This window comes from Parasteatoda tepidariorum, chromosome 6 (assembly GCF_982258835.1).
Source record: "Parasteatoda tepidariorum strain Cologne lab strain chromosome 6, Ptep-v5.0, whole genome shotgun sequence".
NCBI classification, from domain to species: Eukaryota; Metazoa; Arthropoda; class Arachnida; order Araneae; family Theridiidae; genus Parasteatoda; species Parasteatoda tepidariorum.
The window spans coordinates 99,845,870-99,864,617 of NC_141760.1; the positions used below are offsets into that span (position 1 = coordinate 99,845,870).

Consider the following 18,748-nt stretch of genomic DNA (forward strand, 5'->3'; position numbering starts at 1 on the left):
TGAGGTTTAAAATTTTTATTTACAAACAAAATACAAAATCAATATTAAACATGTAATACAATTTAAATTACCTGTAAGTCAATTTAATGAATTTGCTTTCATCCTGATAAAATAATTCATCAAATACATTCAAGAAAATTATTAATGTGGCCTACATTCAATTGCGATATGTCCTACATTCATATTCAACACAAATTTCAAAAATTTGAATTTTTATTCAGCAATACGAAATGTTACTTAGCCATGGATTTTTTTGAGGAAAACATATCCCTGAACACTGGAGTGTGTTCCCTTGACTAAACATCTAAAACCCAGTGAAATAAAACTTTTACGCTTTTTTTCAACCAACACACAACAGTTTTTTATAAAAATAATGATTTTTCCAGTTATAAATTTAGTTATAAAAGAAAAAATGCTGATAAATGGGGTTTAAAATTCTTATTTACATACAAAATCAATATTAAGCATGTAAGACAATTTAAATTACGCATAAGACAATTTAATGAATTTACTTTAATCCTGATAAAATAATTCATCAAATACATTCAAGAAAATTATTAATGTGGCCTACATTCAATTGCGATATGACCTACATTCATATTCAACACATATTTCAAAAAACAATCAGTTTTAAATTTTTATCCAGCAATACGAAGTGTTACTTAGCCATAGATTTTTTTCAGGAAAACCTTTCCCTGAACACTGGAGTGTGTTTCCTTGATACAAAATCTAAAACGCAGTGAAATAAAACTTTTACGCTTTTTTTCAACCAACACGCAACTGAAAAAGATTATTGAAATAAGTAAATTAATTTCATGACCGGGGTGGAGAACCCTTACTGTTTAGGAATACTTTCTAGCTTCTGTAAGAAAAATTACAACGATGGGTCAGATTGTTTTTATCTTTCCTGCTTTTATTGACAGCATACAACTATAATTCTGTGCTTATTTTTATTTGATAAACATTTTTTTCCTACTTAGATATAAATCTCGTCTTAGATATAAATCTTCCTGTTTAGGACTTTACTTCACATTTTTGTATGTATGAGTTAAACGTGCTTTTGTTGAATGACCAAAATCAAGAGAATGTCGACTTTCATCGGTGGATGTCAACAATCACATAGTCGCTATAGTGAATGTCAGTAATAATTGGTACAGCTGATTTGATATTAATTTATCCATTGACCTTATTATATTTATTCGATATTTTAACATCTGCGGAAGATAGATTAGGAAAAGCATCTGTGTTCAGAGTACGGTTAAATTCATACTGGGTGGAGGCAGTTGACTTTAAGAAACATTGATGTAGGGCATGTCAGGTAACAGTCAGTGGCACTAAACCTTGAATAAACATTGATGCAGTGTAGGGCATACCGTGCAAATGTATACCAGACAGTGGAACTTAACTAGACCTAATATACACCGAAGAGTCATTACATTATGACCACCCCCATCTATAACAATGGGCTCGCCCAGGTTTTCATGGTTTCTCGCCCAGGAACAGTGTTTTCATGGAGCCCATTATGACCCATAATCCTCCTAGAACAATCCCTGACGCCTGTAAGCTACTTGAACATAGTTGCAGACCAGGTTCACCCATTCATGGCAACAGTTTTTCCTGTGTGGGATGGTGTTTACCAACAGGATAATGTACCATGCCATAAGGGTCGAACTGTCACGGATTGAATAGAGGAACATTCCAGTGACTTTCAAGTCACGTCTTGGACCCCAAATTCACTTGACCTTAATCCAGTAGAACATTTGTGGTCCTTCTTGGAAAACCAGATTCGTTCTGCCAAGCTACCCCCTCGCAATGTGAGGGAATTTCAGGATCAGTTGGTAAGCTCTTGGTACCAGATACCTCAGACTACCTATCAGCACCTTGTGGAATCAATGCCAAGGGAGGTGCTAGCAGTTTTGAGGACTAAAGGTGGTCCTACATGTTATTAGCAGGGTGGTCATAATGTAATGGCTCTTCGGTGTTTGTTTCGAACATTTACCAAAGCGACTATGTGTCAAAATTCGCTGGTGGAAGTCAACAACCACCAATAGCGATCATTCACAGTAACATTTTTAAGTCAAACTTTTGTGATGATTAGATTGTATTTACAGAAAGAAAGTGTTTAAGTGATAAATAAGCTGAGAAACTGTGGAAGAGGAATATTTTTAAAACTATATATTTTAATTTATCAATTTTTACTTAAGTTGTACTCGTATATAAATAAGTTCAATTCCAAGATTAGCTTCCCGATGTAAAAGTAAGAAATAATCAGAATTAATCATGCAAACATATCATTCAGATTTCAAGATATTCAAACTACTAGCTAAGAATACTTAGAGCCCAGGCTTAATATGCGTTTATTTATTCTTTTTTTTTAATATATAATTTTATATTAAATAAAGATACATCGATTCGTTATATTTGTTACATTTTTGATCAAATTAAACATGAATGTATTTTTTTGTTTTTGAAAAATTCTAGATTTTATCAGAATTTTAAATGAATTAGCATCAGTACTGTACTATGCTATCTCATTTTCCTCCAATTCTTCAGTAAAGCAAATATCTCTATTTGTATAAATTTCTTATACATTTTTTATAGTTTAAGCATCATGACATCACTTTAATTTTTACAATGCATGTTATTACTCATTAAATATGATATGTTATAACGACTACTGCTCACATAGTATTAGTTAAATTTCGACAACAGATCCTGCTGTATTTCCACGAGAGAAAAGATTAATATATTTTCTTTAATTCCAGACTTTCTGTCGGCTAATTTTCAATAATACATTTTCACTATGACTAATGTCACTAGACATTTTCATTTTTGGACAGGAGAGTGTCCTTCCCTTTCTGAAGAAATACATCACGGATTATTCTGTAACTTAAGGTATTAGTTACAGACAAATTTGGAATATTAACGTAAGCAATTACAATTGTCTGAAATTAAGTTATGTGGAGATTTGAAGATTTTTTACGGTATGAGTGTACAAAAATATTTGTTAGCACTTATATCATAAAACGTAACAATCAATTTTTAATTTATAAACACTACTTTCATCGATAATAGGAATCGATATTTACTGATATTCTTTGATTTTGTGATCATATATTTTAGGTTTTTGAAACCAAATGTATATACATTCTACTTAGCAAGAAAATCATTAAAATTGATTGCCTTTTTAACAGACAGACTTTTTTATAGGAGATTCAGGAATAATTTTCCTTATAAATTTTTAACTGGTCGTTTAAACCACATGACGAAATCATTAATGCAAAGTATGAAAATTAAATTTTAAAATTAATAAATTAAAATTAATTAATGAAACTAATTAATAAAATTAATAAATGAAATTAACAAATAAAATTAATTAATAAAATCAATTAATGAAATTAATTAATGAATTAAATATTTAAAAATACAGATCAATTTGGTTAGTATTTCCTTAGAAACTTCAAAACTATATCAAGAACAAAACGTATCTGGTGAGTTTTACAGACAGACTGGAAATTTCATAATTCATTCTGTGTCTTCATACTATTTTGCCAACTCTTTCAAAGTCTTGGATAACCCACTCCTCTATTTTCTAAATTAACAACAAATTTAATTAACAGTTCAGTTCTTTGATAAAAGATTAAATGTTTCAAAGCTAAAAGGCATCAGTAATGTACGAATGTTTTATACTTGGTTACTGTTATTTTTAACGGGCATGACACCTTTATTGTAGATACACACACTTATTGCATCACTCTTCAATGGTGTTTGACTTCATATTTCAATTATCATTTCCTCATAAATCATTAATAGATTAGTTATACTATTTCGCAAAAAGACAAAGTTTTTCATTTTTCCAAAACAAGCACATTGACGGCATCAACAAATACTTTAACCTGCAAATAACTTCATGATTATATCTTTATTATTGATACAATATATTTTGTTCACCTTTAAATATTTGACCTCATATTTGAGTATCAGTTACAGTTAGACACATAGAGAAAAGCTTGTTTAAGTGTAAAATTGTTAAAGGGGTAAATTTTCTGATTATACTAAGAAAACACAGTGGATCGGATCACAGAGTTGGGTAAGCTAGTTAACTCAAAATTGTTTCTCGGACAGAAAAAAAAACATAATATTTGGATTTTTATTGTTTGCCACTTTAGTATCACTTCAGTATCAGTTACTATTTCATCTTGAGATGCATGCCGATAGGCTTAGTTAGCTCGAAGGAGTTAACTTTTCATTTTTACAAAGCACACGGGAAGAAGCCACAAACATACTCAAATTTCTTATACTCGGATTAGTAAAGTTGGTGTTGTCAAGATGCAAATGTATCAGTTCAGTATCAGGTATTAGACTTCAGTATCAGTTACCATTTTGTCTTCAGGTGCATAACAATTGGCTTGTTTAACCAGTAATTTTGTGGATTTGCTTTTTTAATCAATAATCATTATCATTATAATCAATTTTTCCTTTTTACGAAGCACACTGGGAGAAACCACAATCACACTCAAATTTATCATACTCGGATAAGTCGAGTAGATGTTGTCAAGGTACATTTCATCTTCAGATGCATACCGATATGCTTGTTTAATCATTAGTTTTGTGGATTTGCTTGTTTAATCATTATTATTGTAATCAATTTTTCCTTTTTACAAAGCACACGGGGAGAAGCCACAGCCATACTCAAACTTTTCATACTCGAATAATTAAAGTAGGTGTTGTCACGATGCAAAGGTATCAGTTCAGTATCAGGAATCAGACTTCAGTATCAGGTACCATTTCATCTTCAGATGCATACCGATAGGCTTGTTTAATCATTAATCTGGTGGAAGGAGTCAATTTTTCATTTTTACAAAGCACACGGGTAGAAGCCACAGCCATACTCAGATAAGTAGAGTAGGTGTTGTCACGATGTATAGGTATCAGTTCAGAATCCAGTATCAGACTTCAGTATCAAACTTCAGTATCAGTTACCATTTCATCTTCAGATGCATACCGATTGGCTTGTTTAATCATTAATCTCGTGGAAGGAGTCAATTTTTAATTTTTACAAAGCACATGGGTAGAAGCCACAGCCATACTCAGATAAGTAGAGTAGGTGTTGTCACGATGTAAAGGTATCAGTTCAGTATCCAGTATCAGACTTCAGTATCAGTTACCATTTCATCTTCAGATGCATACCGATAGGCTTGTTTAATCATTAATCTCGTGGAAGGAGTCAATTTTTCATTTTTACTAAGCACACGGGGAGAAGCCACAGCCATACTCAAATTTCTCATACTCGGATATGTAGAGTAGGTGTTGCCACGATGCAAGTTACTCTCATCACTGTTTTTTCTCTTGAAATTCTCTAAAGAAAATCTGTGGCAAATTTGGAAGAAACCGTCTCTGAACATTGAATTCATCCAGCAATAAATGAATGGATTATAAGATGCATGACTCATGGCAAGCCAGTGACACAAAAACCATATGTAAATGATGTTATCGTATTCCCATATGCTGTCATCTAAATCGCCAATAACAATGAGAACGTTTAGAGGCAGCCAGCACAAACTGAAAACGGTGACGACTGTTATCATCATTTTCACCATCTGGAGAATAAAAATTACAATTTAGCATTATTAGTTTCTTTTGAAGGTAAATATAAAGTTTCAACATACAGATTATTTTAGAACCTAATTGTGAGATTATAAGGCATAAAAGGAAACATATAAAATTATAAAAACAATGTAGCTTATCAGTTTAGTAAATATTTTAACTTTTAAAAAAACATAGTATCAAAAGACCAAGAAACTTACAAACGTAATTTGTGACGTTACACATATAAGGAAGATTCGTTTCAGAAAATTTAAAGTTTATATTTATTTGACAAAAACACGAAAGTTAATTAATAGCAGGATTAATTATACAACATTCAGTTCTTAATCATAAATTAAAAACAATGGTAGATTTCGTTCGCTATCCACAGTTCAACAAGGAAAATGGCTAGTCAATGTAGTTGCAATCAAGAAAAAGAAATAACTGCTTTTAGCAACTGTAGTATGGTATACTACATATTAAATAAAATCAATTGTTAATTTTAATTTAATTATCTAATTTCATTATCTAATCATTGTTAATTCTAATTTAATTATCTAATCATCTTAATTTATGTAATCATCATCATTCATCTAATTTAATAATCATTTGTTAATTGTTATTTTGTTAATAATGTATTAAACGCTTAAATAATTGTAACTGTTAAATTTGTGATAAACTTTTAATTGTATGTTTTTTAATTTCTTCTTTTTACACTTGTAATTAATGTTATTTAGTTATCAGTATTCAATAATTCTTTGCAATATATTTCATGTAATATTTAAGTTTTAAGCCTCAATTTGTTTTGTAACCTTGGGAAAGTAATCTTTCTCTGCATGTATGTTCTTCCTTTAAAAGAAGATTCCTCCTTTTGTTACTTGCTGACAGCAAGATGTATGTCCAGTCAGCAAACCCCTATTGTTGGATGGAGAAGGAATGTCAGCAAGTCCTCTTTCCCACGTTTCGGCTTGCATCAATTGCAAAGCGCCCCTTTTGATCTTATGATGGCGCCAAGAATGTTCCAGAACATTTCACAAAATTCTTTACCAGGTGTATCACCACTTTAGACAACCCCGCTTCATGTTTGGCATGGAGCTTAACAATTAATTTCGCCAGTTGGCCAATATTTGCAGCTCTGTGATTTGCCCCTCTGATCCTTCTCCAGCCAACCGAATGGTTATTCGCAAAAGTTTAATTTTTTGGCGAGAGTTTTCTCCCCTATCTTCATAATGAAGAAATAGTCAGTAGCAGTTGTTTTTCTCTCAATTGTAGTTTTGTTTAGTTTTTGCGGCTTAGGCTGAGATTTCTGGTGTTGGCATGTTTGCCAAGCATTTTTACCTGTTTTTAAATGTTATTTTATAAATAAACTATGATTTTCTGCATCATTAACTATGAGTCAGGTGAGTAATTTTACAGTATAAGTTGTTTTCTCTTCCTTTTTTTCAGCATGCTCCTTTGTTGCGCTTACCTTAATGTTTGCACCCACTTCCTCTGTACACCATTTATACTTTTTCGGCCTTTACATAATTAGTATCTAAATTTTATTTAATCTTAATTTGACTTAATGTTAGTCACCCCCCTTTTTGATTTAGCCACACCACATAATATTTGGTGCCGCGTTTGCAACAGTTGACATGCTGAAAACTCAATGATGCACCTCTTTTCATTCGATCATTGTACTTATGTTTATTTTATATTTATTTTAAATGTTTTTATTTGAGATGCATCATTGGTGAAAAGGAAATTCTTGAATAGTTTAGAATATGTCTCCATTTTTTTATGTTTTAAGTGTGCACTTTTATGATGGTGTTTTTTTATTTTTTATTTCATGTTTTTCATAAATTTATTTTAGGGGTAGATAATTGAAATTTTTTTTATCTAAGCATTTTTTTAATTTTTGGTATTTGAATATTTTAATTATGCCAAGGACTAGGCAAGCAGACCCTCAGAGTGAGGTTATTCCAACTTCAAGAGAATATCACTTTAATATTGACCCATTTTATGGGGATCCCAGTACTTTAAACTGGTTTTTGTCCCAAGTAAGGGAACTTAAGGCACTTAACAAATGGAATAATCAGGCAGCCCTTATTTTCCTTAAGTCCAAATTAAAGGGTTCTGCACTTACCTTTTTTGCAACTTCTCCTAGTTGCCTAAGCCTCAATTCTTTTGAGGAAGCAGTAAAAATCCTTCAAAATTTTTTTTGTGCAACAAAAAATGAAGCCTCAGCTATTGCTGAATTTAATGATCTAAACATGTTTCATAATGAAACGATAAGAAATTTTGCCCATAGACTTGAGTCAGCAGCCCATCAGGCATATGCTTTTATTAATGATGCAGCTGCATTAAACAAAATTAAGTCAATTCAATTCTTAAATGCTATATCTCCTAGCATAAAGACTCAACTAGCCTTTGAGGATCCTTCAGATTTCATGGCAATTGTAAATAAGGCAGAAATAATATCTTCCTGCTCTGCACCACATACTAATGCTGCAGTTAATGTTCTAAATAAAACCCAAAATATGGACCAATGCTCTGAAATCGAAATGCTTAAAGATCAAATTAAGCAATTGACTACTATTGTTCAAGAGGCAGTAAATTTATGTCCTCTATGCAAATCTCCTGACCATTGTCTAAAAAATTGTCCTCAATTCACAACATCTAATGTGAGAACCCAAAATAACAATGCTAGACAACGAGTTGTATGTCATTTTTGTGGGAGAAATGGTCATATTATGGCTCGATGTTACCAATACTTGAACTTGCAGGGTTCTGGGCAAAATCCTAACAGAAGTAGTGGTTCAAGTAATAACCGAAGACCACAAAATCAAGGTCGTCCCAATTTAAACTAGTGTCGGGACCACATTGTAGGCAAACTGTGGTCCCTTTTCAAACTAAACGAACCCCTGTTTCTGATCAGTCTGATCAACCTTCTGAGTATTTAAATCACACTATGGGTGATGGTAAAACAAAAATATCTGAATTCTTAAATCCAATGTCTAATGAGACAACCTTGTTTAATTTTTTTAGTGAAAACAAATGTAATTTACCACTTATTAATATAATGTTTGGTGATAAAAAGTTCACATTTTTAATTGATTCTGGTGCTTCTATTTCATTAATGCCTAAAAAAATTAGGCATTAATGAAATAGAAGAATTAATTTTTTTAGTGAAAACAAATGTAATTTACCACTTATTGATATAATGTTTGGTGATAAAAAGTTCACATTTTTAATTGATTCTGGTGCTTCTATTTCATTAATGCCTAAAAAAATTAGGCATTAATGAAATAGAAGAATTAATTTTTTTAGTGAAAACAAATGTAATTTACCACTTATTGATATAATGTTTGGTGATAAAAAGTTCACATTTTAAATTGATTCTGGTGCTTCTATTTCATTAATGCCTAAAGATATTTTTGACCAAATTAAATTAGTAACTAAAGTTAAATATTTATCTAGAAACGTAAAAATTTCTACATTAAACTCTGAACTTAATTTTTTATCGTGTGCTCAAATTTCTTTTAAAATCAGTAATAGTCAGTTTAAGCATCATTTTTTTGTATCTAAATTTAATACTTCTCATTTTCAAGGTATCATTGGATATGATATAATATCCAAATATAACATAATTATAGATTCTAAGAATAATGAATTGATTTTTGACTCTTTTAAATTACCTTTTGCTTTACCTTTGTCTGAACAGAAAAATGTTCAAAATATAATATCACATGTTCATTTAACTAATAAGGTTGTTATTGATCCTAATGAAAGTGTTTTCATCAATGTCTCTACTGATAATGACAAATTTTTAAATAATGACATTTTGTTTACTCCCCTTATTAATCATAATGATTTATTGATGCATCCAAGTGTTCATAATTTAACCCAAAGTTCATTTCATGTATTAATATATAACAAAAGTGCATCACCAATTCATTTAAATAAGTCTTGCAAAATTGGATCAATTTCTAGTGATTTTGATGTTAAAAATAATCTTGATAACCAAAATGTCAATAATGAGTATGTAAATTTGATTCAAGCTTCACCTGAAATGCTTGAAAGACGAAAATTAGAGTTGTCTATTAATGATTTTTACCTTGATAATTTAAATGAATCTCAAAAACATGTTATTGCTGATATATTATTAAATAATTATGCTTGTTTTTCAAAATCTGTTGCCACACTTGGCTGTACCGATTTAGTTGAACCTAGTATTAAGTTAAAATCCAATAACCCTATTAAAACCTTACCTTATGATATACCACAAGCTTTACAGGATATTGTAAAAAATGAACTCACTGAGTTAATGAATGCTAATATTATTGAAAGAAATGTTTCTAGCTGGGCTTCGCCCATGGTTTTAGTAAAGAAAAAAGATACTGACTCCTCTAATCAAAACAAATATAGACTTGCTTTAGACTTTAGGTTACTTAATTCCATAATAGAAAATTCAACGTACCCTCTTCCCAAGATTTCGACTCTAATTAACAATATTTCTCAATTTCAATATTATTCAAAAGTAGATTTTAAAAGTGCTTATAATCAAATAATGGTACCTGATGAACTTCAGGAGGTGTTAACATTTACTACACCTTTTGGTACATATTCTAACAAACGACTACCTTTTGGTCTCAAAACTAGTGCCAGTACCTTTCAAGCTTTCGTTGACAAAATTATTGATGAGTTAAAAGCACATGGTATTGAGCATATTTATGCCTACCAAGATGATTTTATCATCTGTGCCAATGAATTTGATGACATCAGAGCCGGATTATACCTTTCGTAGGCCCTAGGCACAGAGCCGGATTATACCTTTCGTGGGCCCTAGGCATAGCCGTTTTTGGACCCTCCCCTCCTTCCCCCACTCCTCCCCTCTTTTCAAAATATATGTTAAAATTTTCTTGCATATTTTCTTTTTTACATTTTTATTAATATGGATTTTAATTTACAAATTTGTTTTATCGAACTTTATCTGCAATACCGACATACTGCCGATATTGCAGTAGATTTCGATAATACCATTATGATTAGTTCGATCGATAACAATGCTAAAGATAAACTTGTGAATACTTTTCCTAACGTTCACATTGCATTAAGAATATATTTGTCGATTCTTGGATCAAATGCAGAAGGAGAAAGATCTTTCTCCAGATTAAAATTGATAAAAAATTATTTGCGTTCAACTATGATCGTTTAGCATCACTCGCACTTATGTCTATTGAATACGACATTTTCCGTAGTCTTGGAATTCGACAGCTAATACAAGATTTCGTTGAATCCAAAATCGCGAAAAAGTAATATATTAGATCATAAGATTCTGCAAAATAATTTATTACCGAAAAATATTATATTTTTACTTGTATCTTTATAATTTTGTGCAAAATACACTTGTTGTTTTTAAAGCTAAATTATTTTTGTCACCAAATTTTTTTCTCCCAAGTTTTTCGTAGGCCCCTGAATTTCGTAGGCCCTAGGCACGTGCCTAGTGTGCCTATAGGTTAATCCGGCTCTGGATGACATGATGGGTAAAGTTAAAGCTGTGTTAAACATTTTAAGTAAATATAATGTAACTCTTACTCCCTCTAAATGTAGATTTTTTGAACAAGAAATAGATTATTTAGGTTTTCGTATTGCCAAAAACATAATTTCACCTGTTGAATTTAATATTGCTAAAATCACTAATTTTGCTGCTCCAAAAACAGTAAAACAAGTTAAACGATTTCTAGGTTTATGCGGATTTTATCGCTCATTGATGCCCAACTTTGCAGAATTAACTGGTGTTTTAACTGATCTTACGAAGAAGAATATTTCATTTAAATGGACCCAACAGCATCAAGATGCATTTAAATCCTTACAGGATATTTTTTTTAACAAGCCGTTTGTCAAATTACCTGACTTTTCTAAGAAATTCTTTTTAAACACTGATGCAAGTAAAATGGCAGTTTCTGCTGTGTTATTACAAGAATATGAGGATGGTTTTCATCCAGTAGGTTATTTTAGCAAATCATTAAATAAGGGTGAGAAAAATTATCCTGCTATAAAGTTGGAGTTGCTCGCCATTGTTAAGGGTATAACAGCATTCAAGTACTATTTATACAACAAATCATTCACAGTTCTATCTGATTCGAAACCCCTTAAATACTACAAAAAATCTACTTCACCTGCTGACATTATAACGCGTTGGCTTCTTTTATTAAGTGAGTACACTTTTGATTTTAAATATGTACCCGGTTCTTGTAATGTTCTAGCTGACTATTTTAGTCGATGCCAAAATCCTGATTTAAGAGAAGACTGTAATTTTAATGATTTTGATAATACTGAATCCCTAATTGTACCTTTTTCTGATCCTAAAAATAATGAGTTAGTGTGTGTTACTCAAACTGACCCTAAATTTGAAATATCTAATGAAACATTTAAGGACAATCAAACCAAAGATCAAGAACTTAATGATATCATTACTAAATTAAATGATAATAACTTAAACACTAAAATTATTGATAAATATTTTATATCCCCTGATACTAAGCTACTCATGTTTCATAAAGAATATAATAAGAATGATTATGCTGATTTAATAGTTGTGCCCAAGTCTCTCAGACCTAAGGTTTTGGAAATTACTCATGTATCTCATACAGGTGTCAAGAAAACTTTTGAGTTATTGTCGAAAAGATTTTATTGGAAAGGCTACTATGCTGACACGTTAAACTATGTGTTATCTTGTGATGCATGTATTCGCATCAAGCATTATTCTGTCAAACCAGCCCCCTTAAAAAATGTGTACATACCTACTCGCCCTGGGGATTTTATTAGTATTGATATTGTTGGACCTATTAAAGATACTGGGCATGTGTTAACTGTTATTGATCACTTCAGTAAGTTTACTGTATTATATCATTTAAGGAACTTAACTGCTAATACTATGGTCCAACATTTGTTAAATTATATGTCATTGTTTGGTAGAGTTACCATGATTTTAAGTGATCTTGGAACTCAATTTAATTGTGAAGTGTTTCATACTATAAATTCTGAACTAGGTATTAAGGTAATACATACCACTTCAGGGCACCCTCAACTGAACTCAGTTTCAGAAAGAATAAACACTTCCTTAAAATCCTCATTGATTGCCTTGCGAGAACAAGGAATTTCTATTCAATCTGCCCTCTTAATTCACCAACAAATCTATAATAGTGCTATTCATCCTGCCACAGGATATAGCCCTAACATGCTTCATTTTGGTCGTGAAATGAGTATTTTCTTTGACACATACCAAAATTCTAACAATAAACTTATAAGTTTAGACCAAGCTTCTTATGTTTCTCAGGTTTTAAATGATCTAAATAATTATTATAGTAATGCTTATACTTCTTTAAGGCAGAATCAGACTGATCAAAACAGTAAGTTTGAAAGGAAAGCTAAACTTCGTAAATTCGAAGTAAATGATATTGTATATTTGAAATCCAAAGATTCTTTTAATCCCAAATTCAATGGTCCATACACCATCATTACAAAACATAATGATGTTAATTTTAGTATCCAATTTTTATCTAATCCTAATGCTCCTGTGTTTAAAATTCATGCAAACCGTCTAAGGTTAGCCCCACATAGAAAAACATCTCTGTGTGCTACCAGTAATAAATTACCTCAACAAAATACTAGATACTTTCTTCGTTCACATGTTTAATTCAAATAACTGTTTGTGTGATTTTTACTAATGTTTTGCTTGCAAACCCCCATAAAATTTTGGGATGTCTCTGCTACGCTGGCGTACATGTGACATCTTATCAGGCCTGACAAGATTTTTTTTGGGAATGTTGTGATCGAAACGTTTGTTTCAGAATCATTAATTAATTAATCACTTTCTTGTTAAATTTTTTATCAACTCAGGGCAATACTTTTTACCTATTTTCTTAGTTTGTTTTTACTCAACTATTCATGTAAACATTTTGTAACTTAAGTGACTTTAATTATTACTTTGGATTTTTCCTAATACAATTAGGTTTTCCTTGTTTATTTTGGAATGTGGTACTATACAAATAACCTTTAATGCAATTTTAATACTGCATTTAATTTTAAGTAATGCTTTTATCCCAATCTTCTATTTGTCATTTTTATATGCATTTTCATGCAACCTTTTTTGGAGACATGTTCTAAACCTTGTTGGTCTAACACAAAGTCTAAATTTTTTAGTGTACATTATTCTCATTTTTTGTTTATACTTACTTGTCTATAAGTATTGTTTTTATGCATATATCTTTGTTTGAGCTAATATAAATTGTTTTCAATATTTGTATGAACATATGAGTCAGAACTTACTACAACAACACAAACTGTACTGCTCGGCTCTGTCTTCTGGTGCTACCTTGAACTGTCTTCATCCCTGATGTCTGTACCCCTCATCTGGACTTTTGCTAGTTGTCGTTGCCAGACTTTATCTGAAAGTGGTCAGTGTATCTGCTACCTTGTACTGTCTTCATCCCTGATGTTGCTATCCCTCATCTGGACTTTTGCCAGACTTTATCTGAAAGTGGTCAGTGTATCTGCTACCTTGTACTGTCTTCATCCCTGATGTTGCTATCCCTCATCTGGACTTCTGCCAGTTGTCTTTTGCCAGACCTTATCTGGAAGTGGTCAGTGTATCTGCTACCTCGAACTGTCTTCGTCCCTGATGTCTATATCCCGTATCTGGAGATGTCTGATGTGTGTATTGTCTACTATCGGCTCCTGAGGCATGATCCTGCCGTCTTATACTGAGGTAATCTTGGCCTCTTATTTAATGACAATGTTTCTTCGTTCACATAGTCTCATATCGTGCTCCTACTGGTTTCATTGAACTCTGTGTTTTCGTCAAATTAGTGGCAACTCAATGTCGGTGTTTCATAGTTCACCGTGCATCATATATGGTTGACTTCTGGATTCACTGAACTGTGGTATTTCGTCAAATTAATAGCAGCTAAATGGTTGGATGTGTTGTTTGAGATCAAGGTGCACAGCTACAGGAGCAGTACATATTTTTATCTGTCTTACTTGATTAGTTCTTCTTGACATGGACTCCCTCCCAAATTGTGACTTTTCACGAATTTCATTCTCAAGCACTAATACTTTTGCTTTTCAGATGAATTTTGTAAACCTTTTTCCTTTTTTGTGTATATATTTTTTTTTTAGACTTTGTGTTGCCATTATTCATTGAAAACAACTTAACATCTCACCAAGTTTTTTTTTTCAGTGTAGTGTATTTGTGTGTTGTCAATTAAGTATTTATTCAAGTTTTTTTTTTAATTTTTGTTGGATGCAAATTTTTACCTTTTTCCCAGCTTCTGATTTTTGTCTTCCCATTATTGCATTGGATATATTAATTGTTTTGGCATTTGTTTATTTTCAGATCCTGCTGTCCTGAATTTAGTTTTTGTACAAAAAGGCTTCACCTTTTTTTCTGTATCTGGGGGGAATATATGTAGTATGGTATACTACATATTAAATAAAATCAATTGTTAATTTTAATTTAATTATCTAATTTCATTATCTAATCATTGTTAATTCTAATTTAATTATCTAATCATCTTAATTTATGTAATCATCATCATTCATCTAATTTAATAATCATTTGTTAATTGTTATTTTGTTAATAATGTATTAAACGCTTAAATAATTGTAACTGTTAAATTTGTGATAAACTTTTAATTGTATGTTTTTTAATTTCTTCTTTTTACACTTGTAATTAATGTTATTTAGTTATCAGTATTCAATAATTCTTTGCAATATATTTCATGTAATATTTAAGTTTTAAGCCTCAATTTGTTTTGTAACCTTGGGAAAGTAATCTTTCTCTGCATGTATGTTCTTCCTTTAAAAGAAGATTCCTCCTTTTGTTACTTGCTGACAGCAAGATGTATGTCCAGTCAGCAAACCCCTATTGTTGGATGGAGAAGGAATGTCAGCAAGTCCTCTTTCCCACGTTTCGGCTTGCATCAATTGCAAAGCGCCCCTTTTGATCTTATGATGGCGCCAAGAATGTTCCAGAACATTCCACAAAATTCTTTACCAGGTGTATCACCACTTTAGACAACCCCGCTTCATGTTTGGCATGGAGCTTAACAATTAATTTCGCCAGTTGGCCAATATTTGCAGCTCTGTGATTTGCCCCTCTGATCCTTCTCCAGCCAACCGAATGGTTATTCGCAAAAGTTTAATTTTTTGGCGAGAGTTTTCTCCCCTATCTTCATAATGAAGAAATAGTCAGTAGCAGTTGTTTTTCTCTCAATTGTAGTTTTGTTTAGTTTTTGCGGCTTAGGCTGAGATTTCTGGTGTTGGCATGTTTGCCAAGCATTTTTACCTGTTTTTAAATGTTATTTTATAAATAAACTATGATTTTCTGCATCATTAACTATGAGTCAGGTGAGTAATTTTACAGTATAAGTTGTTTTCTCTTCCTTTTTTTCAGCATGCTCCTTTGTTGCGCTTACCTTAATGTTTGCACCCACTTCCTCTGTACACCATTTATACTTTTTCGGCCTTTACATAATTAGTATCTAAATTTTATTTAATCTTAATTTGACTTAATGTTAGTCACCCCCCTTTTTGATTTAGCCACACCACAGCAACCATGCCACGAAGTTGCCCCTAGAGGTAAATAAATATAATAAAAAGTGAAGTAAAGCATTTCAGCAACAGCGTATTGTAGGCCAAAGGGTCCTTAAGGTTAAGGCTATGCACCAATGACCAATGGCGTGATAGTGGCAGTGTGGTTAGATTTGCACACCGACCACCTTTACTTCTTTAAGTTGGTGCTCATCGATCTGAAGCTCGGATGGGTTTAAGCCTTTGCCGGGGATAAAATTCCAGTTCTTCTGAATGAATAAGGATATTCTCCAATATAATAAAAAATAATTTGACTATTAACGTCTGAACGTAGGCATACTTGATACTGTCTGTCCACAAAAAGTTACAAGTTATACAGGGTATCGCAAAAATATAGCGACAAACCTTTAGGGAAAGTAGCACATATTATTGGGATCGAAATGCCATTGTACGCAATAAGGTTGATACTTTGAATTCCACAATCTAATGCTAACGTGCTTAGTAGCACTACATGAGTGCTACTTGATGGCCCCCATACTCACCTAATTTGTTAAGTCCTTATTCTATTCAGTGAGGAAGTTTCAAAAGTTAGTGTATCACTAGTCTGTGTAGTCTGCTATGAATCTCGGGACAAAACTCACCTGCGCTTAATTTTAAAAGTTCTGGAAGTTTTTTTTCCGAACTCAGTTGCTGTTCAAATAAAAATGTTTAACACCATAAAACCTGTTCACATGCATTTGTTTTTGTTTAGACTCAATGTGTGATGTGATTAGAAAATGATGCAACTCTTATCTTTTTGGAGACGCTCTAACATATGAGCATTTTATAATGAGCATTATAATATTACCCTGAAGGTGATGGCCTCAGAGTGTGTCAAGACAAGCTGCAAGAAATTTAAAAATGAAGGTATCTGACAAGAAGAAGTTTCTTCCAAATGCTTTTCTGAGGTTCTGGCTTTAAGATGATATTCGATAGTTTTGATATGATGAAATTGGCATGAAAGATCTGTTTTTTTCTGCAGTTTTTTTCCAAACTCAGTTGCTGAAATAAAAGTGTTTACACGAGGAATCATATTCACCTGAAACTGACTTTCTTCAGACTTAGTGTGTCGCATGAAGAAATAAGGATCCGCCTGGAAAAGGCTGCCATAAGTGAACAATATATAATATTATCAAGAAGACTGAGCATGAGCTAACAAGGTGTCAGAAAAAGTTCCGAAAATGATGGAGAGAAAGATATCCCAGTACTAAAAAGTTTTTCTTGGATTTTCTTTTCCTGCTGATGTTCATTCTATTTTTTTTTCACAGTTGAGTACTTTTCAATAATTATTTTTCCTTGCATAATAACTAAAATTTATTATTTCTGTCTGAGGTGTAACTTGGGATCCAACATATACCAAATTAGCCAAAATTTACCTGCATTTGGAAATATTTTATTTTATAACCGTCGTTGAACAGTCGACCCAATTTTGGGTTTACGACTACTAATGTTCAACTCTGTAGCCTTGTAATTTTGAGTAATTAAAAGGTATAAAAGCAACAAAATTAAAATTAGGGGAGAGTCGGGTAGCCCTGCCCACTGTCAATTTCATATGTATAGAATATTTTTTCAAGTCAATGGGCCATCGGACATTAATTGTTATATTAAAAAAAGATTATTTTCAAAGTTTCAAGTATTTATGCAGCTGGTAACATGGTAAACAATAGTTTTGAAAATATGTTGATTACGGCAGTCATGAAATTAAGAAAAATGGGTTGAATGTTTCGATTAAGCTTCATTTTAATACTAAAAAAAATATTTCTTCTATACAAGCAGCATTAAAGTATGTAGTCTTAAGTTTAATTTGCACAAAGAAAGAAGTTTATATGTGAAAAACTGTTCGAGTAATTACAAATTTACAAAAAAATTGGATTTCGGGTAGCCCCGCTCACATGAATGTCGGGTATCACCGCCCAATTTTATTTCGTCGATAAATGTACGGTTGTAAAGATTATTATTTTATTGCTTCAAATTTGAATGTGATATGCATTTTTAACAACAAATATTGTTGTTATTAAATGATTGAATTCACTAAAAGTATATAAATATGTAATAAATAAAATAATTTTGTGATAAAAATGATAAATGAGGTTTATCTATTGTCAATACATTGGTCATTTTCATTTACACCTGAAAAAACAGTCAAAGCACATAATTTTTGCAACTGGGCGGGGCTACCCGACACATTTTGAAAAAGGCTGAAAAACATGTTTTTTTTAAATTTCAATTTTTTTAAGTTAAACTATTCTTTTTTTGATTTATTCTCTTTGCATTATTTAATTAGATGATAAAACAATAGAAGCATACAAAAATATTGATTATTACTCAATATTATACAGAAATATAAGCAATACTCCTTAAGTGGGCGGGGCTACCCGACTCTCCCTTATGTGTGCTATAAAACTCTAAAGACTGATTGTAAGACATTACGTTAGAAAATATCGATTATTCTTTTAAAAAATTATGAAAATCAATTTTACCGTATCGGACCATATTTTACCGGATTCTACCTTTAAGATCTTCACAAATTAAAAATTTAAAAGTCCCC

The 18,748-nt window shown here is 31.6% G+C and overlaps 1 protein-coding gene across 1 annotated transcript in view; it reads right to left on the bottom strand.

The window, feature by feature from the left end:
* Nucleotides 1–18,748, bottom strand: part of LOC107447492 (RYamide receptor) — an 86,925-nt gene continuing 68,177 nt past the window's right edge. Inside the window, exon 3 of the mRNA XM_087166264.1 lies at nucleotides 1–5,600. Within this exon, the coding sequence (XP_087022390.1) occupies nucleotides 5,148–5,600 (453 nt within the window). The 3' untranslated portion in view covers nucleotides 1–5,147. The remainder of the gene's footprint in view (nucleotides 5,601–18,748) is intronic.